This window comes from Amphiprion ocellaris, chromosome 19 (genome assembly GCF_022539595.1).
Source record: "Amphiprion ocellaris isolate individual 3 ecotype Okinawa chromosome 19, ASM2253959v1, whole genome shotgun sequence".
Classification (NCBI taxonomy): domain Eukaryota; kingdom Metazoa; phylum Chordata; class Actinopteri; family Pomacentridae; genus Amphiprion; species Amphiprion ocellaris.
Genome location: NC_072784.1, coordinates 29,236,362 through 29,259,741, shown reverse-complemented (window position 1 = coordinate 29,259,741; position 23,380 = coordinate 29,236,362). Strand labels below are relative to the sequence as shown.

At 35.9% G+C, this 23,380-nt stretch overlaps 1 protein-coding gene across 1 annotated transcript; it reads right to left on the bottom strand.

Moving 5' to 3' along the window:
* Positions 1-286: 286 nt before the first annotated feature.
* Positions 287-19,786, bottom strand: gaa (alpha glucosidase). The gene is made up of 19 exons (XM_023283603.3): positions 19,086-19,786; positions 16,810-16,961; positions 16,158-16,323; positions 14,513-14,609; positions 14,248-14,367; positions 13,944-14,062; positions 12,575-12,706; positions 12,313-12,423; positions 11,602-11,715; positions 9,814-9,898; positions 9,611-9,728; positions 8,229-8,362; positions 7,929-8,080; positions 6,382-6,530; positions 4,744-4,885; positions 4,559-4,657; positions 3,375-3,539; positions 3,081-3,233; positions 287-1,022 (listed from the first exon to the last, which is right to left on the bottom strand). The coding sequence occupies exons 1-19, from the start codon at positions 19,599-19,601 to the stop codon at positions 957-959; spliced, it is 2,790 nt and encodes a 929-aa protein (XP_023139371.2). The 5' UTR covers positions 19,602-19,786; the 3' UTR covers positions 287-956.
* Between the last annotated feature and the right edge of the window lie 3,594 nt (positions 19,787-23,380).

Genomic DNA, 23,380 nt, shown 5'->3' with positions numbered 1-23,380 from the left:
CCTACTACAAATCCACCTCTGAGGAGCACGAATTTTTAAAGATTTCACCTGTCAGAAATCATACAAAGACTGAGCAGCCTTGGTGGAGTACTGCGCTCTCTGAGTGCTTTTCTACTTAAGTATGTATCCTACAGTGGTGGTACCTGTAAGTTAAACAGTTTAGGTGGAGGTATGATCGCATTTACCCACTATAGACCATATAATAAAACCAAATCTGCCTGTAACACTTTAATTTTAATTAGTGTATTATGGATCTGAAACAGTAAATGCATCACCCGATTAGGACTTAAATGAGAAACTTTATCACTATTTTTATTCACATTTTAGAAAAATATCTCCAAAATTTTTAAGAAATGCAAACAAATAAAATACATTATGAAATTATATACATTCAAAGGCATCAAAGTGTTGGGATTCAGTGCAGCAGACAGCAGCTGAAACAAACCAGACATCAAAATGACGGCTCCTCTGGTCTGAAACTCTCCTTATTTTTACAAACCAGCTGCTTGCAGAGCTTGAAGGAACAGGCGTAAGGTGCATAAATGAGCTCTGACGTAGCTGTAATTCAATTCAATTCAATTCAATTCAATTCAATTCAATTCAATTCAATTCAATTCAATTCAATTCAATTCAATTCAATTCAATTTTATTTATATAGCGCCAATTACAGTCAAATTGTCTCGAGACGCTTTCCAGAACCCATATGCCTGAACCCCCAGAGCAAGCCAAAAGGCGACAGTGGCAAGGAAAACACCCTTTTAACAGGGAAAAAACCTTGAGCAGAACCCGGCTCTAATGTGGGGGAACCTATCTGCCTGCTGGCCGGGCGGGTTGAGAGAGACAGAAGAGATATCTTCTTCTGTAGAGATATCTGTTGGAGTCACTGCAGAAGAATGCAAACAATCTTTTCAGTCCAGAAGACGTCTTAACATCCAAGTGTGAAGAAACTCAGAGTATCAGAGAGTCCACTGGACTGTAAACACCTCTGACATGGATAAGGCCAGCTTAGTTACTGTCAAAACCTGAAGGAGGAAACAGAAGGAAACAACGTTAAAGATTAACTAATTAATGCAGTGCTGTCAAAAAGTATTTGTCCCCCCCACCCTCTAGTTTTGCAGATTTGTCACTTAAACGTTTCAGATCATCAAACTAATTTTAATGTGAGACAAAGATAACCCATGAAAACACAAAATGCAGTTTGTAAATCATGGTTTCATTTATTGAAGGACAAATGCAGTCCAGCCCATCTCACCCTGTGTGAAAAAGTAATTGCCCCTTTAGCTACCAATCTACCAAATGACCAAATTTCACCATCCACACACATGATTCCTGCCAGGCTTGTTGAACCCAAACATCACTAAATAGAACCTGTCTTCATTGTGAAGCAGCTAAAGGGTCTCAAAAAGCAGCACAATGCCACGTTCTAAAGACATTCAAGAACAGATGAGAAACAAAGTCACTGACATTCATCAGTCTGGAGGGTTTCAAAACCATTGCTGAGGCTCTGGAACTCCAGAGAACCTCAGTGAGAGACATTATCCACTAACGGAGAAACATAGAACAGTGATGAACCTTCAGGAGTGGACCAATGACCAACATTTCTCCAAGAGAGCATCGACATCTAATCCAGGAGGTCACAAAATGACCCAGAGGAACATCTAAAGATCTGCAGACCTCACTGGCCTCAGTTAAGGTCCATCTACATGATTCCACAATAAGGAAGAAGCTGGGCTAAACTGGATCCATGGGAGAGTTAAAGGATCAAACCACTACTAATCAAAAAGATCTTAAAGGCTAATTTACAAAACAGTATCTGGATGAGCTCCAAGACTTTTGGGATAACATCCTGTGGACTGATAAGTCAAAGGTGGAACTTTCTGGAAGACATGGGTCTGTTCCATCTGGTGTGAAGCTAATACTGCATTCCATAGAAGAACATGATACCAGCAGTGGAACATGGTGATGCTAGTGTCATGGTTGGAGGACCTGGATGACTTGTCATCACTGATGGGGGCATGAATTCTGCTCTCTATCAGAAAATCCTCCTGGAGAACATCCACCTGAAGCTCAACACTAATGGACCCAAAGGACACAAACAGGTCCGCCTCTGAGTGGCTCAAAAAGGACTAAATGAAGGTTCTGGACTCAAAGTCCAGACTTGAAACCAATTGAAACGTTGTGACAAGACCTTAAAGGAAAGTTCATGCTGGAAAGTCATCTAATGTGACCAAATTAAAACTATTCTGCAGAAAAGAGTGGACCAGAACTCCTCCATGTCGGTGTAAAAGATTTAACTGCAGCTGTTGCTGCCAAGGGTGGACCGACCAGTTATTAGGTTTAGGGGGGCAATTACTTTTTCATAGGGGTGATAATGGTTTTCAACAAATCTTCAATGAAACATGATTTAAAAACTGCATTTTTTGTTTTGTGGGTTATCTCTGTCTAATATTAAATACATATTGATATTAGTTTGATGATCTGGAACATTTAAGTGTGAGAAATATGCAAAAATAGAAGTATAAGGGTCCTCGGTGTACGACGTCCTCGACCTACGGCGTTCTGTCGTTACATCAAAACTGGTTACGTGGAACTAGTTGGTGAGTGGAGCGGACGAATACGTCGTCACGCGACGCTATAAGGCGGCTTTGTTTACGTTCGCTAACTTTTTGCCCTTCATTTTGGCTCCCAAGTGTAATTCAGACTCTTTTAATGGCAGTGCTTCAAACAAAATGAAAGCCATCGCCATGGAAGTGAAATTATATGTAATAAAATGCTCAGGTTGTAAAAACAGTGCAACATATTCTGTTATCTTCTTGTAAAATGACTCATACATGCATGAAGGTGGTTGGTATCCACGACTTTTCTGAAGAACTGATCGATATCATGATGCACATAACGGCTTTGTTTATATTTTCGCCGGAGTTCCAACTTACGGCGACAATCGACTTAGGTTGATCCATAGGAACGGAACTCCAACGTAAACCGAAGACCCGTTGTAATCAGGAAGACTGTAGATACGAGAGTGAAGAAGGACTGAGCCAAGCATTAAAAGTAGTAGCGCTACATTAAAGTAAACTCACCTTGGTGTCGGTTCGATACGTAAAATCTCCGACTTTCTCCCCGTTTGCTAAAACAAAGCGAGGAGGTGAAGGAACCCCGAACACCTGCAGGCCTCCCAGCACCAGACCGTCCAGGTCTCCGTTCAGTTTTACCAGTTCGCTAACTATCTGAGACTGAAGGAAAGAGTTTTTAGTCTAAATACATCAGGAAACATAACCGTTAGTATCACTGTCGAACGAAGTAACGGAGCAGTAAAATGCAAATCTCTACCTCGGCATGTTCCCAAATGCAAATATCCCTCGTCTGCTCCTTACCTGTCCAGCAATGAAGATAAGGTAGCAGTAATTTTGCGTCTCAAATGTGTCGAGACTTTCGCCGTCGTCCCAGAACAAGTCGCCCCGGGCCCAGCCGCCTGCTGACAGCGCCACCGTCAGGAAGAAAGGGTTCCTGCGGGAGGCTGTGGTGGTCAAAGCAGGCTCCTTCACAAGAAAAGACCAGGGAGAACACCATGTAATGCCACAAAGTGCTCTTATTTTGAAATGTTTCTCAATGTTAAGAGGCACTGAAAGAGACCTTTGGTTCCATTTAACAAAATAATTCTTTATGTCATGCAGATCGGAACTCATGTACTGGAATAGATACAGCAAAATGGTAAATTCTACAAATACCAATACACCCAAAACTCTTTTTATGTACACAGCTAACTTTAATATTAGAAGAATTTTTCTAGAGATAAGCCTGTTATTAGCTCAAAGAGTTGCAGTTCTATCATGGAAAAGGGTTAGAGAGCTAAGCTTAGGTGGATGGATTTCAGAGTTTTGATGAAAAATGACATATGCCATGAAGGGTAAACAATAATAAAGTGTTTTGTACAAGATTCCAGTTAAAACTAATAATGATGCTGTTGTTGGAAAAAAAATGGTGCACTGTTTGTTTATTTTGTTTCAACTTTAAATATGATTTAGTTCATTAAAACCAGATTTTTTAAGGAAGTCTTAGTTCTTTTGTCACCTGCTTCACTTATGTATTGTGTGTTTTTTACTGCATCAAATACTTAATTAATAATTCATGGATTTCAAAGTTATCTATGAAAAATCACATACGCCATAAAGGGGAAACAATAAGCTTTCCCAAACATGGGTTTACTTTTTGAAGTTTTAAGTGTCTTGTGCTTCAAAGTGTTTTAAGAGTCTAATTAAAATGAATAAAGGTTCATTTTAACTATGTGTTGTTTTGGCTTGTACTGAAATCAAAAATGCCACTAAAAATGCAAAAATCTGCAAACAAAGCTGCGTGGTACAATTCTACAATTTCATTTAGCAGATGCTTTTTTTCCACAGCGACGTACATCTGAGAATAGACACAACGCAAGCAAGGATCTAGTCAGGAGAAAACAAACTGGATTAGAGCCATAAAACAAGTTCAAGAGTGATAATAGGATCATAGTGTCTACAGGCAGTGCAGATGTTCTGAGGGGATTTGCAGACCAGGCACTCACCTGTTGAGGGATAATGTGTCCCTCCCTCACGTGAATATTAATGATGTCCAGAGGAGCTGGAAGGAGCAAATACTGACCACCACTGTAGAAAGGTTGACCCTGGAGAAAGGAAAACAACACCAGCCGGGTAAAAACTGCATATATTCCAGTAGTAAAGTTAGAGACAGTGTGGTTCAGATACTCACATCGTGCAGACTGTACCAGGTGCCACGGGGCAAGTAAGCAGCCAGCTCTACTGCCCCTTCCTCTAAAACTGGACTAATGAGAAGCAAACTCCCCCATAAGAACTGTTTGTCGATGCTCTGACAGTTGGGGTCAGTCGGAAACCTGAGAATGGTGGAGCAAAAGATTTTTAAAAAAAGATGAAAAGTGTTATTGGTAATAAAAAAATATTCAAAGATTTCAAAGTATCTGCATACATAATGTTCTTCACCAGTGCAAACCTAAAAAAATATGAAAAAATGTTCAGATAAATTAATAAAAACTGTGAAAATTAGGTAGTGGATGTATAAAACTAGCAGCAGGTTAACAGATATGGAGGATAACAAGTGCCTGTAGTGTACATGATGGAGACGGTTTCAGGTAGCAGCAAGTTGTTGTAGTCTTTTTAAAAATATCAGCAGGTTAATATTAACAGGTAAGAAAAAAAAAGTGCACATGCAAAATGGAGTGCGTGTATTTGTGTTTATATTATTTGGAGCCAATATACATAAAAAATAATGTTTTAGCAGCATGTAACAGCAGAAACCTGTCATTCATAACTAGACTTCTTCATTAATAAGTGCAACTTTAACTGAACATGTAAAATAGAAATAGGAGTGATTAAATTGTCTGCTCTTTTTTTCTCTATTTTCTCAATATTTCAATCTTTTATCACTTTTATTGTCTACCAAGTTCCAGATCCTAAAACCTTATTAATTATCGTTTTCCAGGTTCTGTTTCAGGATAAATTTGCGGCTGCCTACTAACTTAGCCGCTAATCATTAGTGTAGCCGTTAGCCGCTGTGAGTGAAGCTAACTTCCTGGTTTGTGGCGACGGCTTGTTTCTTATTTAGTTTTTGCAGTTTCTGTTGAGGCTGCAACACCTTTAATTTATCAATAATCGGTCATAAAAATAACAAATAATCAAACTAACAAGTATATAAATGGACTATGTGCACATTACCAATTGCATATTTGACTTATATTTTTTGCCTACTTGCACACCAGCTACACAGTTTTTGGCTTAGTATGTACACCACCATTCAAAAGTTTGGAGTTACCCAGACAATTTCATTTTCCATGAAAACTCACACTTTTATCCATGTGCTAACATAACTGCACAAGGGTTTTCTAATCATCAATGAGCCTTTCAACACCATTAGCTAACACAATGTAGCATTAGAACACAGGAGTGATGGTTGCTGGAAATGTTCCTCTGTACCTCTATGGAGATATTCCATTAAAAATCAGCTGTTTCCAGCTACAATAGTCATTTACCACATTAACAATGTCTACCCTGGATTTATCATTCATTTAATGCCATCCACTTTGAAAAAAACTGCTTTTCTTTCAAAAGAAATGACATTTCTAAGTGACCCCAAACTTTTGAACAGTAGTGTACATTCTGTATATAATTATTTATTTCTGCATATTCTGTATGTTTAATATGCTGCTGATTTATTGAATTTTTGTTGGGATTAATAAAGTAGCTACCTATGTAAAGTAGTAACAGGAAAAAAGCAAAATACCAGCAGATAATTCATCTATCCCTAAGCTTTGATGCTCTTAATAATTCCGTTTTAATGAGTACAACAAAGGATAAATAAGCAGTAAGGATGTACTCGATGAAGAGAGGCCGGGCCACGGTGTCAGCAGAAGTGTGTGTATGATGGAAGAGGGTGTAGAGGAACGGCAGCAGGGAGTAACGGAGGTTCAACGCCGTCCGCATGGCTGCCTGGGCTTTCTGCCCAAACACATAAGGCTCCTGAGGCTGAGGAACAGAAACAAAGACATGAGATAGGGTTACTTGTATTCATAATGCATGAAACAGATGGACGGCACTGTGGTAAGAAACATGCAGGACAGACCCCTACTGGACCATCATGTAAAACCGCACGACAGAAACAAGTCTGCACATATCTGTATTAACATTAGGTATTATTGCTGCCAACACTGTGTTTCTATGTGACTCTTTGCTAACAAGGTTTCAATGAACAAAAGAAATCAATATGTCTGACATACACATGGATTATATGAAGCACTTGGAGTTGGCAAAACATGATTTTAACAATATTATAGAACTCTTCCAATTGGGACTCTATTGGAGTAATTTCACCATCAAACCAGCAAAATGCATTTTCAAATATTGGTCATAAATATTTTTTAAAAAGTAATTTGAATAATTTTTCTCTCATAAAGTATGTTGTGCTCCTATTGGTGCTGATCACAGGAAAAAATCTGCCTCTTGGGATGAAAAATAAAGGTTTTGTGGTTGGTCGAATATTAGAATAATGCCAAATTTGCACCATTATATATGTAGTTTGTATTATTCTATCAAAGCAGGGTTGTATTATTAAAGACTGCATGTACAAATCAACAAACCTGCAAAATTTCAGGACTCTAACTACATTTTTATGAAATGATAGCACTTAAAATATTGATCCACAGATTGAAGTAAAGATACAAAAACGGACATGACCAAACCTCTCTACACAGATTTGTTGTATTTAAACACCTGTAACCAAAGTTTTTATACATGTTTACTGAAAAACATGCACAGAAAAAAAAATCTGACTAATATGAGATGGTCAGGTGTGCACTTTTTTTTAAATTTAGTGAAATGAGGTTAACACAAGGGGGGAAAAAATCTGTCTCTTAGGGTGAAAAATAAAGGTGACAGAATAATGCCAAATTTGCACCATCATGTAACTGGTTTGTATTATTCTATAAAAACAGGATTGCACCATTGAAGGCTATGTGTATATATCAATGAGAGAACTAAATTTCAGGACTCTAACTACATTATTTCTGAAGTTATGGCTCTTCAAACATTGATCTACAGATTGGAAAATGGCGAAGAACAAACACGAGCCCAACTTCTATAAGAATATTCAACTAAAGAACTACCTAGGAGCCTGGATTTTACACGTTTTACTAAATAACATGCACAGAAAACTAAAGACAGATAAGAGATGGTGAGGTGAGAATCTGGTGAATTGAGGTGGAATGGTGCTTATATTTTATATTTTCACATTTCTTGTTGTATTTTTAAAATGTCTTTGCAGGATTGCTGCTTAATTTTATTCTACACTGTGCAATGACAATAAAATTAATTCTACATGACATAAACGTGCAAAACACACAGACAAACACAGATTCCGTCTCTCACAGCGTTTGGTTTGTCATTGTGGTTCCTCATAAAGGGGTAAAAGGCGCCGAGCTGCATCCAGCGAATACACAACTCCTCAGTGGTGTCGCCTCCAAATCCACAGACGTCTGCTCCCACCAGAGGAACCCCGAACAGGCCGAACTGAAGCACCGCTGAGGGGCAACAACAGCAAAAAATATCAGTCTAAATCTATTTGCATCTGTGGTAACTTCAAAATAAACGCTTCACAGGTCGATCAAAAACTGAGCAACAATCGAATGCACTCAGACATACGACCGTTCAGGAACTACATTTCCTCACCAGGAATGGAGAACCGAAGCTGCTCCCAGTCACTCCTGACGTCTCCGGTCCAAACTCCAGAGAAGCGTCCGATGCTGGGATACGAGGAGCGAGACAAAACGAACGGTCGCTTCCTCCTTATGTTTTTAAGAGCACTGAGGAAGGCAGGATGCACACAGGCAGACTGTAATTATACAGCAGATTTCATAGAAATGAAATGAAACACAAAGAGCTTAACAGGCATAAGGAATAAAAATGACAATAAAACAACAAAAACCACCCCAAAATCATGTTAGGAATGAAGGATTCTTAAACACACCAACTGAGGAAACGCTAAAGAACATGTGTAATGAGGAAACAGTGGATAAAATAAAATAAAATAAAATACTCAGTCAAAATATAGACATCTAAAATTCATCTAAACAGATTTTTAAAAATATTTAAAAAATTAAGTAGAAAACAATACATTGAATTGACGATAAACAGACCTACAAATAAGTGAATAAACAGAGAAATGACTAAATAAAATAAGTTTGATGAAGTGTAATAATTAAAATCCATCAGTTCAATCAGTGTGTAACTAGAGAAATGACTAAATAAATAAATTTAATTATAGAGGAGTTATTCATTAATTAAATCAATCAAATCAATCAATGTGTAAAAAAAAATTAATTCTAGAGGAAAGAAACAAAGAAAGAAAGAAAGAAATTCTAAAGGAGTAACAAATAAATAAGATTTGTTGAATCAATTAATGTGTAAATACTCCAATAACTAAATTAATAAAATTAATTCTAGAGAAGTAGTAAATAATTGAAATTAAGCAAATCAATCTATGTGCAAGTAAATAAATAAAATTCTTTATGGAGGAGTAATAATAAATCAAATTAATTTTATTTATTTTATTATTTATAACATTCAATTAAATTAATTTCATTTAGTTATTACTCCTCCAGAATGAATTTTATTTTTTATTTCTCTAGTTACACATTGATTGATTTGATTAAGCAAATCAATGATTGTGTAAATAAATAAATACAATTAATTCTAGTGGAGTAATGAATAAATAAAATCAATCAAAAGCCTGACTAAGAAGGTATTTCTTGAGTTTGCCTTTGAAAGCATCAACACTACAACTACATTTACATATTCAGCCACACTGGACTCCAGAATCCTCAGATCTCTATTTTCTATTTGCAGATTGTCATTTTAGTCTTAGTGACCTCCAGCACCACTAGGTTACATATTGTTGGCCTACTTTTCAACACTTTTATGACTTTTATACAACATCCTATCAACCATTTGGCTCTAATTGTTTTATCACCACTAAAAAGCTGACCTCTGGCATATAACTGCTTGCTTATTGCTTCATTTTACTCTGGTATCTTGTTATTTCTCGGCCTGACCTGTGCGTGGCATAAGCTTCTGTGAGTCCATAGAGGTTGTGGAGGTTGTAGTGGGAGGAAAGCTTCTGCTGAGCCGACATGCAGAGAGTTCCTGAGTTCAGCCGACCTCCGACCACTCCTGTTTGTTTGACATTCAGAGACACACATGTATGTTATCTGGTGCAATATCCACATAAAACAACCAATAAAATACGAACACCTACTGGGTGTGTAGGGTGGATTTTCAAGATCGCTGTCAGGACAACCCTCCACTGATCCCTGCACGAAGCTGGCCGGCTCATTCATATCCTGAGTGGAGCACGAGATGATGAAAATTATTAGAAATTGTTATTTTTGTGAGGAGCTGCACAGTGGATTGGTGGTTAGCACTGTCGCCTTGCAGCTAGAAGATCCCCGGTTCACATCCTGGCCTTCCTGGGATCTTTCTGCATGGAGTTTGCATGTTCTCCCTGTGCATGTGTGGGTTTTCTCCAGCTTCCTCCTGCAGTTCAAAAACATGCTGAGGTTAACTGGTGATTCTAAATTGTCTGTAGGTTTAAATGTGAGTGTGATTGTTTGTCTTGACCTGTCCAGGTGTCCCCTGTCTTCACCCTAAGTCAGATGGGATAGACTCCAGCCCCCTGCGACCCTAATGAGGATTAAGCGGTGTATAGATAATGAATGGATGGATGTTCAGGTTCAGGTTAGTTCCATCTCCTCAAAACGGAGGTAGGAGGTCATGTTCACTGTCGTAGAGCTTCTCTCTATTTTTCAGTTTTCTAATGATTGTACTCTTTCTCTTAATCCCTGTCCATTCGGGCAGATCGTCTGCATACATCTTCCTCTGCCTAGCCTTTGCTGTCTTTCCATTAATGCTGCCTTCAATAAGTAAGAGCAACAGTTCATTGTTTCTCAAGATGTGACCATAACACTTCTACATAGGACTGGTGACCTGTCCAGGTGAACCTGCCTTCATCTGAATGGTACGTGTCCACCTGATCTGTTTTTCCTGCATGTAATCGCCTCGTATCTGAAAATCGCCAGCTTGGTGGGTGGTCACCAGCGGGACACTAGCTGGTCACATGACAGCGCTTTCAGCCTCAGTCTGGCAGATGCGTCGGACCAATATGGCAGCTCGATCGCAAACTTTCTCTTTTCTTACAAAAGCAGTTCAGCGAAACGTATTTCTGAAAGCATTTGAGGTGAGGAATAACCTGTGCAGTTGCTGATTCTGTCCTTGTTTTCGTTGAACGATGGCTAGTTTAGACGAAAGTTTCACGATGCGTCAGACCTCCGCATGTCGCATCAAATTTGCATAAAGTAGAAGTCGAGTCTACTTTATGCAAATGAGCTGCTGCCAGGCGCCCAGATAGCTCAGCTGGCTGAGTGGGTGATCCATAAATGGGGTTATAGTCCCCGACGGTCATGGGTTCGAATCCAGCGCACGGCCATTTACTGCATGTCTTTCCTCCACTCTTCTATATGTTTCCTATCTCTCTCCATTGTCCTATATAATAAGGGCAAAAAAGCCAAAAAAAAACTTTTAAAAAGAAAAAAAAAAGCTGCAGCCCGCTCCAGGGAGACGCCCCGGATCGCAGCTTGAAATGCACCGCAAAAATATTTAGATAAGAAAATAATAAGAATAAGAAAAAATATTTGGCTACAAGACTAAAATATGCATCAGTCTCATATAATGTTGACACCCCTTTTGTGGAGTTAAACAATGAGAATAAATGCAGACAAAAAAAAGAAAAAAAAAAAGAAATGCACCGCAATGGAACCAGCATGCAACTTGGAGCGTTTCACATAGACAATGAATGGGATGCAGGAAATTGATGGATCCAGTGGACACATACTAAAAGTCAGGTGGGACAGACTCCAGCCCCCCACGACCCTGATGAGGATTAAGCGGTTCATCGATCATGGATGGATGGATATTTTTGTGAGTTTGAAGGTGCAAAACAAACTCATGAACTGTATTTATTATGCACAACCTGCGTGCCTTTACTCACAATCCACAGACCGTCCACAGGAACTTTAGAATGAAAGTCTCTGATGCAGTCCTCCCACCACGTCCTCGTCTCCGGGTTGGTGAAGTCTGGGAAGGCGGTCGGACCAGGCCAGACCTGTAAATACAGAACCACACCCAGGTTAGCAGAGGATACACTCAATCTATACACACCTCATAGGAGGATTAACCCTTTAAGACCTACCCTTGTGGAAGTCCACCAGGACATATTCTTACATTTTTACATAGTGTAGTGCAATTTCTTGGAGTATTTTTATTTGCTTTACATCAATATAACCCTTATATCAAAAGTTTTTATATGTATTGAATTACGTCTTAAAAGTGCAATAAACCTAAAAAAATTATGTTTTGTTTTTTTCATACATATTCCAAAATACATAAATTGCATAGCTGTATCCCTCAAATTTGTAAAATAGTTGCACAAAATCCCGTGGTCTCGTTTATAAAGAGTTTTGTTATGTGCACTTTATTGTGTATTCTTACAGACCCATCACTACAACAGAAAAGCGCTCTGAGACCTGGTGAATGTGTGAAATATTAGTGTAACTTCCCAGATTTTAAATGCAAAAAGAATGATCAATCTGTCTGATCTGGTTTCAAATCTACCACCAATCAAAAAATGAACATGCAATTGTAGCGCCGGGGCTCTATAGGGTTAAAAAAAAAAAAGCAGACATCTCCAGGAGAAACTGACCTTCCCTATTAGAACGTGTCCTGTAGCGTTTTTGATAAACACATCTCGCTTCAGTCCGTCATCAAACGGAGGGTAAGTTCCAGGGAGGCTGGAGCTGCTGATCCCCGGATCCTGGAGCAGAAACCGGGACAGAAAGTCTCGTTGTTGCTGACCTCTACTGGAAGAACATCGCTAATGCTAATTCATTTAGAAAACTAGCATTCATTGATTTAACATGCAAAAAAATGTGAATCAGCAGCTTTTATTCTGAAAGATGCCCCACCAGAATCAGGATGTACTTCATTCCCCTCTGATGAAACTCGTCCACTATCTCTGGGAGGTCTCCGAACCGCCAGGGGTCGAAGGTGAACACCCGCCGCTTATTGGCGTAGTCCAGGTCGTTCCACTGCACGTCCTGGTGGTGAGAAAAAAGGCAAATATTCTCAGAAACTGACAGGTTTTCTTTGCACATTCACAAAACCTTTCACCAATTATGGCACAATTATTATATTGGTACATAATAAGTGCATAAAACAGCACCCAAATTCTGTCGAATATTTTGGCAGAAGTTTGAGAATTTTACTTGTTTGTAGATCTGGACATTTTTGTAACTGAACACCTCCAAAATAAATAAATAAATTTTTATTTAACTAAACTTTAAAAATAGTCACAATTGGGAACCATTTTAAGGGTTCAATTTTCCAAACTCAACATGTCAAGATGTGTTGACACAAATATTTTGGCTGAATTTTGAGAATTTTATTTATTTACAGACCTGGACATTTTTGTAATTTAACCGACAATAAAAAAAATAAAATAAAGTAAAATAAAATAAAATTCCATTCATTTGAATTTTGAAAGTTTTATTTGTTTTCAGACCTGGACATTTTTGTAATTTAATCCCCCCAGAGATAAATGAATTAATTAAGTAATTAAAACAAAACAAAATTAATTAAATTAAAATTCAATTCAACTGAATTTTGAGAATTTTATTTTCTGGATATTTTTGCAATTTATACCCCCAAAATAAATAGATAAATAAATAAATAAATAAATAAATAAATAAAATAAAATAAGATAAAATAAAATAAAATAAATTAAATTGAATTTTGAGAATTTTATTGGTTTATAGAACTGGACAATATTGTAATCACCCCCCTGAAATAACTAATTAACTAACTAACTAAATAAATAAATTAAATTAAATAATATAAAGTAAATTAAAGAAAATTAAATACAATTTTTGAAATAGTCTTAACCGGGAAGCCATTCTAAGGGGTTCAATTTCCCAAATTCTGTTAAATATTTTGGCTGAATTTTGAGAATTTTATTTGGTTTTTTTAGACCTGGACATTTTTGTAATTTAACCCCCCAAAAATAACTAAAATAAAAGAAAAAATGTATTTATTTTATTTCATCAGTTTACACTCAATAAAAAATAATGGCAACGTGAAAAAACTAATGAAATATTTAGAACAGGGGAAAAAAAGCAAAAACTAAAATGTTATAGGGCTTTATGATTGTTTTTTTTTTTTAACTTTACACTTAAGTCTTTGTCCTGACATTTAAATCTATGTTTTTGCTCATTATATTCAATTTAAATTAAATCTATAACGCAGTAAAATGTGCAAAAAGCTGTGAACTATATTTACCAGGGGGAAGTTGGCATCGTGCATGCTTTGTGCAACTCTCCTTGTCGTTTTGGACGTCGTGTAACCCCAGCGACACAGGTGGAAGCCCAGTGACCAGTAGGGAGGCATCATGGGATATCCTGGGAGCAGAGAAACCACAACACTGAAACTCACTTCCCTCATCTTCCAGGTTGCCTCGGGGTTCCTTCAGATGTACTGACATGCTTTTACAAGTTTTCCACTTGAAAACTACGCGTCTCTTCAGGTATGTGTGCGCGCTGTAAATGCTTTGACAGGCGTTACTGAACACATTCAGAAAACATACCGATGATGTGGAGATACTGTCGTATGACGCTCTGCGGATCAGGGCCCAAGAAAACGTAGAGATCCAGGATCCCACCGGTGGAGACCCACGTCAGAGCAGGAGTCGGCTGCAGCATCACCTCTGGGATTATTAACAATAAACGTCCTCGTTGGCCGGAAACATTCATGCAAAGTGAGAATAAAGCAGCGTGTGTGTGTGTGCGTGCGTGCGTGCGTGCGTGCGTGTGTGTGTGCGTGCGTGTGTTAAGGAACAGAGAGTTCGGTACCAATCGCATTGCTGTTGAGAAGGAAAACTCCGTGAGCGAAGCCGTCCTCTTCCTGTACGATGTAAAATGGATGCGCGCCATAGAGGTTAGCGTCAGCCTGTGGACAAACAGAAAACATTCACACTCAGCAGCAAACTCAGTACTCAAATAAATCAACTTTTAGGTGCCTGGAGAGTAAATTATTAACTTTTATTTAAGCAACAAGTTCAAAACTCATTTTATTTTGTTGCTTTTGCCAAATGAAGATGAATTTCTGCAGCATTTTCTGTCGTATGAGCAAAAATACCTGGTCATCACTGGTTGTTTAATTGGAGTTATTTTTACTCAAAAAAAACAACTTTCAGGGCTCTGGAGACTAAATTATTCAGATATATTGTACAAATTTTATTTACATGTTTTTGTTTTGTTTTTGCAGGATCATATTTTCCTAGTTATTTCTTGAAATCCTTTGATTTTGTTCAATGAACTTTCATTTTAAAATCTCAAAAACTTAAATATCAGATTTTGGTGACTTTAATTCGAGCATCATCCTGAAGACTAATTACATTTTTATAGTTTTTGTCAAATGAATACAATTTTCTGCAACATTTTCTGTCCTTTGAACAAAAATATCTGCTATTTTCCATCACTGGTTGCGTAATTTCAGTTACTTTTACTCAAATAAAACAACTTTTAGGGTTCTGGACAGAAAATTATCCAGTTGTTTACTTTAAAAAAAAAAAAAATTTGCATTGCAGGATCATGTTTTACAGGTTGTAATCTCACAGCCTCTTTGATTTTGTGATATAAATTTTCATTTTACAACCTCAACAATGTAAATACCACATATTGATTACTTTTATTAAAACATCACACTAAAAATTTATTTTATTTCATTGTTTTTGCCAAATGAATGTAATTTTCTGCAACATTTTCTGTCTTATGATCAAAAATATCTGCTATTTTCCATTATTGGTTATTTGATTTGAGTTTTTAGTCAAATAAAACAACTTTTAGGCACCTGAATAGAAAATTATTCAGTTATGCTCTATTTAAAAATGTCTGTTTGTTTTATCCTAGTGTTATTCTTCCAGCTCCTTTGATTTTGTGACATAAATTTTCATTTTACAACCTCGACAACTGAAATACCAGATTTTGAAGACTTTTATTCGAGCACTACCCTTAAGACTTACTCCATTTCACACTTTTTGTCCCCAAATAACTCTTTATGATGAGATTCTTCTTTTATTTAGTAGGTGTGAGATATTTTTTCTCCTTCTTTCATTCCTGTCAGTTCAGTTAACCTCGTTTCAATAAGTCTCCTGCTGGTTGAGAAATTTGTTTAAACCTACAAAGGTCTTCATGCAGATCCCAAAGTTTCCAAAGATACCAAATATGTGGACCTAAAACTTCTAGAGGACGTCTAAAATATTTCAGTTTGGCTGCACAATCTTTTAAAGAAACAGTCTGGCTTTTCAGTTAGACAAAAATGTGCAAGAAAGTGTAAAAATACTAAAAGGGAAATAGTCGGCGCTCCATAAACAGCTTGTATTTTAATAGTTTAAAGTGATTAATAAAGACTGTATTCTGCTCTGTTTTATCTTAGACATCTCTAACATGTCCCCTAGAAGGAGTTTCTTGCCTTTTGGTAAGCAATGAAACTCACATGAGGCGCCATGTCTCTGTTCCAGAGGGTCAGAGAAGTCCAGTTGAGGTCCAGGAGGATGGAGGTGTAATGTTCTCCGAGGCCAGACACCAGGGAGGAGGCCAGAGACGTCGACATCTGCAGGTACTGGTCGGCAAACAGCAGAGGAGCTACTGTGGTGTTCATGCTGAGCATAAAAATGAAAAATGCGTGACTCAGAGGACAATGTGGGAGAATTTTAATGCCCCTGATGCTCAACATGCACAGTAAAATACATCTATACACGAGAAAATGTACTATATATATATATATATATATATATATATATATATATATATATATATATATATATATATATATATATATATATATATATATATATATATATGCATAAACTGCAAAAAAGAAATTTTATTATCCAGGTGTATAAATGGAACTACATTACTGAAATAAATACACCAGTGAGCCATAATATTAAAACCAATGGCATGTGACATGAGTAAGACTGATTATTGTGTTATAATATGTATGTAATGTATGAAGATGAAAATGCTGCAGAAAATGTGCCAGAAACTGCAGGAATATGAACAAACCGACTAAGCGAGCTGACATTAATATGAGGCCTCCTGTATGATGCATCCTAAATGAATTACCATCGAACTGATCTACTCACATCACTCTTCCATTAGATCTCCGTCGCACTATGAAGCCGAACGGGTCCGACTGGTACTCAGCGGCGTAGAAGACACTCTGATTATCGGCGCTGCTCTCAGGAATCCCACCTGGAAGATGAACTTCATACCGCTGAGATGATGCATCCTTCAACTTCAGAGCAATCAGTAAAAAATCAGCAGAACAGCAGTGTCAAATGTTTTGGACTTAAAATAAATAAATAAAAAAACATTTAAATTACTGTTCCGCAGATTCACAGTACTGCATTTTATTACTACAGAATACTGCAAAAACAGTCAAAAATCAGCTGCATGAATCACTGATAATTAATATTAAAATACTGGAAAAAAATATGAAATGTTATTTCAATAATCATTAGCATTTGGGGCAAACAAACATGTCAAAACTAACCTTTGTAATTTTGGGAAAATCAAACAAAATGGAGGAAAATCTGAATGTTGTTATAATTGTTATTTATGACCCAAATTCTGTAAACTATTTTAGTTGAACTTTGAGAATTTCATTTGTTTTCAAACATGGAATTTTTGTAATTTCATCCTCCAAAAAATAAAATCAAATTAACTAAATACAGATGAATAAATAAATAAAAATCTTAACTGTGAAGTCATTTTAAGGGGCTAAATATCTCCCCAGAGCCATGAAATGTGCCAAGGACACAGAGGCCAAATATTAATTAAAAATGGGAAAAAGAAGTGCAAAAAGGGCAGCTATTGTGACCCCAAAAAGCTCCTGCAAGTGTATATATATATGAATGGATCCATGTTTCTACTAAATATACAGTCTTTGGTCGACGTTTCATACACTTTGAGGCTCTAACATAAGCAGAATATCACGTGCAACAAGTATTGAAAACTAAGGTTCCATTTTTTTGCATTTTTTTTCCATTTTCAAGGTCTAATAACTAAAAATTTGGCCTCTGCTGGTAATATTCAGTCATTTGGATCATCTGAAAACAATTTAACTTCTTCTAGTGGATATATCTTTATACATTACAAAACTGTAAAACTACACAATAGACAAAATCTTGAAAAGATGATAAAATTAAATAAAATAAATTAGATTTAAAAAAAAATCATTATCAGTCATAGACAAAAAAATTATGTTAAAATCAAATAAAATTAATTTGATTAAAATATTAAAATTCTCATCAGTCATGCTGCAAAAAAACATTATGACAGCATGAAATAAAATAAAATAAAAATACATAGTGCTGTGCCTTGTTTCTTCTGTGCTGGACTAATGCAAAGTTTCAAAAACTGATGCTGCTATTTTAACAATAACTCCTAAATCACTTTAGGAGTTGAATTTGTCATTTGTATTCTCCCGAATTCAAAAAAATCTGTGGCTTGTCCAGAAAAATAAAATGATATTAACAAAGTAATGACACTGTGGTAAATTCAGTGGGATAAATGCAGTAAAGAAAGTACTTAAGTAGGTGCTAAGTACCATTTTTAAAATTTAAATCATCATCTCTCTTACCAATAAATCATGCAATCTGTTTTTCGCCTGTATTTTTGTTTTTGGTTTTTTGGTGGGGTTTTTTTTGGACTAAACAACAGTAGACTGTATTTTATTCTTGCAGTTAAACTACATTAATCTTCTGTTTAATAGATTTGCCATTATGTGGTGTTGTCTATTTTTATTGTTTAATTTATATTTTAATTTTATCTGTTCATTTTATTCTCTTAGTCTTTATTTATTTGCCAATTAATTTTAATTATATATTAGTGCTATTATAATTACAATAACACACATAATATATATAATAATAGATATTATGTGTTGTTATTGCAGTTTTTTGCGCTTATTTTTTTCTGCTGCCGTTGCACTAATTGCACATGTTGCACTAGTTAATTACATTTTCTCAGTCACTGAGTATTTTTACATTTGTGCATGTGATACTTTACGTTGCATTCCTTACATTAGTACTTTTTAAATCGTAGTATACGTTAACCTTTATCGTGCATTTTGTACTTTAGTATATTTCTCTAATTTCTTATTTATGTATTTATTATGCTTGGAACTATAACAACAGAACTTACTTCTAGCCTTATTTTGATGTTTTCATTCTCTATTTATTTTAGTGTATTTGGATGTGGCATGATTATTCATTGTTATTATCATTATTGTTATTTTATCTGGTGTTGAATTGATTTATTTAGACTTTTTTTTACCATGTTAACTTTACTTCTTCACTTTTGCCTCTCTGGTCTCCATCTGTTTATTATTATTGTTGTTGTTGTTGTTAGTACTCACAGTGAGGTGCAGGCAGCCTGTGGTCTCCTCTATTACCTCCAGCCTCAGACTGGAGATGTCTTTGGGGAGATATGAGGGCTTTTTCCGGGTTAAAGTGGCAGTTTGGCCCCTGGTGGTGGGACTGAGGGGCCCCATGGTGTAGCCGGGGTAAGACCTGGGGTAGAAGCACCAGGGTGGGCCTGCAGAGCCGGACAGAGGGCCGTAGCAGCACCCCCTCTCCTCACACTCCCCCCGGGTCAGGGTTCGGTCTCTGGCACAGTCGAACCGAGCCTCTGGGGCCGCGGTGCATTCACGGTCTCCGGAAATACCAACTTTTTCTGAACGCACAGCAGATCCGGCAGTGTTTCGTCGCGCTGCTGCCTCATTAACAGACCGCTCAGGTGCTTTAATCTCACGTTGCTCATCACGACCCGACCGAACCAGTCCGGACCCGAGTCTGGGCCAGTTGTTGTTGTATAAAAAAGCCAGCAGGGAAAAGGCGAACAGGAGAGCAGCTACGGTGGAGCCAGTAAACATCTCACAGTTCAGCGTCGGAGCTATTTTCTACTCCTTTAAACTAAATTACAGGCAGTGGTAGAAAACAACCACTCTCTAATGAAAAGACACATTAAAATATCCACATATCCACAATAACTCAACAATTAAAGGCAATAACATCTTGGCGAAGTAGCAAATCAACGCTAGCAACATTCAGGCCAATGCTAATACTACGGCAAGAAACGAGGGACAAAATGCTCCAAACTAGTACAATATTGTTTACAACTTCGAGTTTTGGCCCAACTTTTTTTTTTTTAAATCAGCAATAAAACATTAAAATTTAAAGCAAGAATGAAAATCTGTAAGTTTCAGCACCAAATTCTATTAAAGTTATTTAAATCAGCAATCTTAATGTGATGTTTTCTCATATACTTGAAACAAAACCCACCTTAATATGGTTGTCAATTATTTCTGAATAATAATAATTTCAGTGCAATGCAATAATAAACATGGATCTTAAATTTTATAAATATTGCATCTCCATTGATAGTGCCTCCACTAATGAGTAAATCCTTATTTGGATATTTGTATGTGCAGTAAATTAGAAATATTTGACAAGTGAGCACACTTTAAACTTACATCTGTAAGCTGGGCGCCATTACTTTGTTCTGAAATTAGTTTGACTTGAAAATGCCTAATCTTGTAATCATTATTCTGGCTAAATCTGGCTCAATCACAAAGCTTTGTGCAGAATTAACTAGTCTTTTATAGTACAATCTGCAATTCGTAAATCAGACTCATCAGATTCTGAATTTTAAAAGCTGCTGAATTTTTTACTTTGAATTTTTTTGCATCAATATTACGTATGTGGATTTTTTATGCCTGAATTTAGCTCATCAAAATTCTAAAAACCAGTTAAAAATTCAATGTTTTCAAAATTCACCATCAAAAAAATTCAATGTCTTCAAAATTCACCATCAAAAAATTCAATGTTCAAAATTCACCATCAAAAAATTCAGTGTTCAAAATTTGCCATCAAAAAATTCCATGTTAAAAAATTCGCTGTCAAAAAATTCGCTGTTCACATCCGGGGGACTCAGGCGTAAACATCGATCCTGGCCAAAATCGAACAAATGCCCAGCCAATCACGTGGCGCTCCTCCGGTCATGTGACGCAGACGGTTCACCTCACAAGTAGTGATGGCTGATGGAGGCTTTGTTGAAGCTTCGACACTTCATTCAAAACATGGTTCATTACTCGAGGCCTCAATGACACACAGTGCTCGAGTAGGACATCTAGTGGTCAATAATATGAAGTGCAATCAAGACGTGGTCGGTTCATGGATTGTTTTGGATTTGATTCGCCATGCACACATTCCTGTTTGACTACACTGGACACAAAAATAATATTACTAGTAATAATAATGACAATAACTATTGAAGAGCACGTTTCTTATTTCCCATGTTTGTCTGTATCCCTATATACTCTTTGCTTATATTCTGTGTTATGAAACATTTAAACGGTGCTGCTACATTCATGAGATGCTCTACAAATACAGACTGATGTCATTTTCACATGGGGCTGGTGCAAATAAAGATTTTATGGATTATTATGGATTTTGGCAAAGTATGTCTTGGGGTTTATTGGTAAAGAGGTCAGTAAAGAGGGTGTGCTTATGTAACTGGTTATGAGGTTTTATTGAGAAATAATTTATCAGCAGTTTTGGGACCACTGTTCCCTCTAAGCTGTGCGCGATACTTTTTTTTTTTTTTTTTTTTTTTTTTGCGCATTTATCATCTATTTTTTTTTTTTGCCATTTTCGAGTTTTTTTTAACTTGAGTCTCGACTCGATCGTTTTTCTCAGGAGGTTGGACTTCAGCCTCTGTGCTGGAGGGTTGAACCCTCAGTTCCAAGACTTTCAAAGCCTCCAGACCTCCCGAGTCCTCAGGACCTGAGCTTTCACACAGTCTGAGGGCTGAAATTTTCTAAGTCCCACAGTAGTTCTCTGTTAGATTGAACTTCCAGACAGTCCAAGGACTGATATCTTCTAAGTTCCTGAGTACTTCTCTGTTAGTTTGAACCTTCAGACAGTCTGTTAATGTTTCGATTAAATCTTTAAGGTTTTTCTTTTTAAATGTTTTACCACCTTTTAATGTTTAATTTTCTTTTTAAATCCTTCATTGTATTTTCAGTGTAATTCCTATTTGAACTTTTATTGTCTTTAAGATATAATTTTCTAATTAAACATTTAATTTTTTAATTAAATGTTTTGTCTTTTTTTGGCCTTTTATTGGATAGGTGTAGTGAGAGACAGACAGAAAACGGGGGAGAAGAGTCGGGGGAAGACTTGCAACAAAGAGCCACTAGCGGGACTCGAACCCGGGACGCTGCGTCGGGGACCAGCCCTTGTACATGAGTTACCCGCCTAACCCGTTGAGCTATATGGGTACCCATGTTTTGTCCTTTTAAGGGTTTAATAATCTAATTAAATGTTTTGCATTTTTAAAAATGTTTAACATTCTTCTTGTTTAATTGTATTTTTTAAATGTTTAATGATGGAAAATACTTTATCTGTAATTTCTAATATTTGTATTTTAAAAATTTTGTTTAATTTCATAATGACATGTATTGTATCGTGTTGAATTATCTCATTCCATATTTTGTCTGTTTAATAGAGTTAAACATTAAATTACATTAAATTATATTAAACAGACAAAATATGGAATGAGATAATTCAACACGATACAATACATGTCATTATGAAATTAAACAAAATTTTTAAAATACAAATATTAGAAATTACAGATAAAGTATTTTCCATCATTAAACATTTAAAAAATACAATTAAACAAGAAGAATGTTAAACATTTTTAAAAATGCAAAACATTTAATTAGATTATTAAACCCTTAAAAAGACAAAACATTTAATTAAAAAATTAAATGTTTAATTAGAAAATTACATCATAAAGACAATAAAACTTCAAATAGGAATTAAACAGAAAATACAATGAAGCATTTAAAAAGAAAACTAAACATTAAAAGGTGGTATATGTACATATAATTTAATTGTATTTAATGTTTAACTCTATTAAACAGACAAAATATTGAATTAGATAATTCAACAACATACATGTCATTATGAAATTAAACAAAATTTTTAAAATAAGAATATTAAAAATTACAGACAAAATATTTTCCATAATTAAACATTTAAAAAATAAAATTAAACAAGAATATTAAACATTTAAAAAAAATGCAAAACATTTAATTAGATTATTAAACCTTTAAAAAGACAAAACATTTAATTAAAAAATTAAATGTTTAATTAGAAAATTACATCTTAAATTTCTTAAATCTTTTTAACAATAAATTTTTAAAAAAGTTTTATTGTATTTTTTTTGTTTGATTTAATTGCTTTTTGTTATGTAGTTTATTTCTTTAATCTTCTTTTTCTGTCAAGATTTTAACCCCAACCTTAAAAATGAAATAAACCCTTAAATCACAATGAAAATACTTCTGTTGTCACAATCACGAGTTAGTCAATTATTCAGTTTATCAATTCAACTTTATTTGTTTAGCACCTTTTACACAGATGACAAAACTAAACAAGCAAAGAGAAAAAACTGTGATTAAAACTCAAAAACATTAAAAATAAAAAATAAAAAATAAAAAATTTAACATGGTAATAAAATATGTTGTGTCCAGGGGATGGAGGGAGTTTATTGAAGTCTTCTTGGGCTCACATGGGAAATCATTTAAAATATAAACTTGATATTCAGTCTAAGGAAACTGCAGAGTGACAGAAGAACCAACAATAT

What these genes read in the sequence shown, in the direction of transcription:
- gaa (XM_023283603.3), bottom strand. Translation starts at nt 19,601, where the DNA reads ATGTTTACTGGCTCCACCGTAGCTGCTCTCCTGTTCGCCTTTTCCCTG. An exon ending in CTGTGGACGGTCTGTGGATT is followed by an intron (nt 9,899 to 11,601) that starts GTGAGTAAAGGC and finishes TGCTCCACTCAG; the next exon opens with GATATGAATGAGCCGGCCAG. An exon ending in AAATCCACCCTACACACCCA is followed by an intron (nt 9,729 to 9,813) that starts GTAGGTGTTCGT and finishes TCAAACAAACAG; the next exon opens with GAGTGGTCGGAGGTCGGCTG.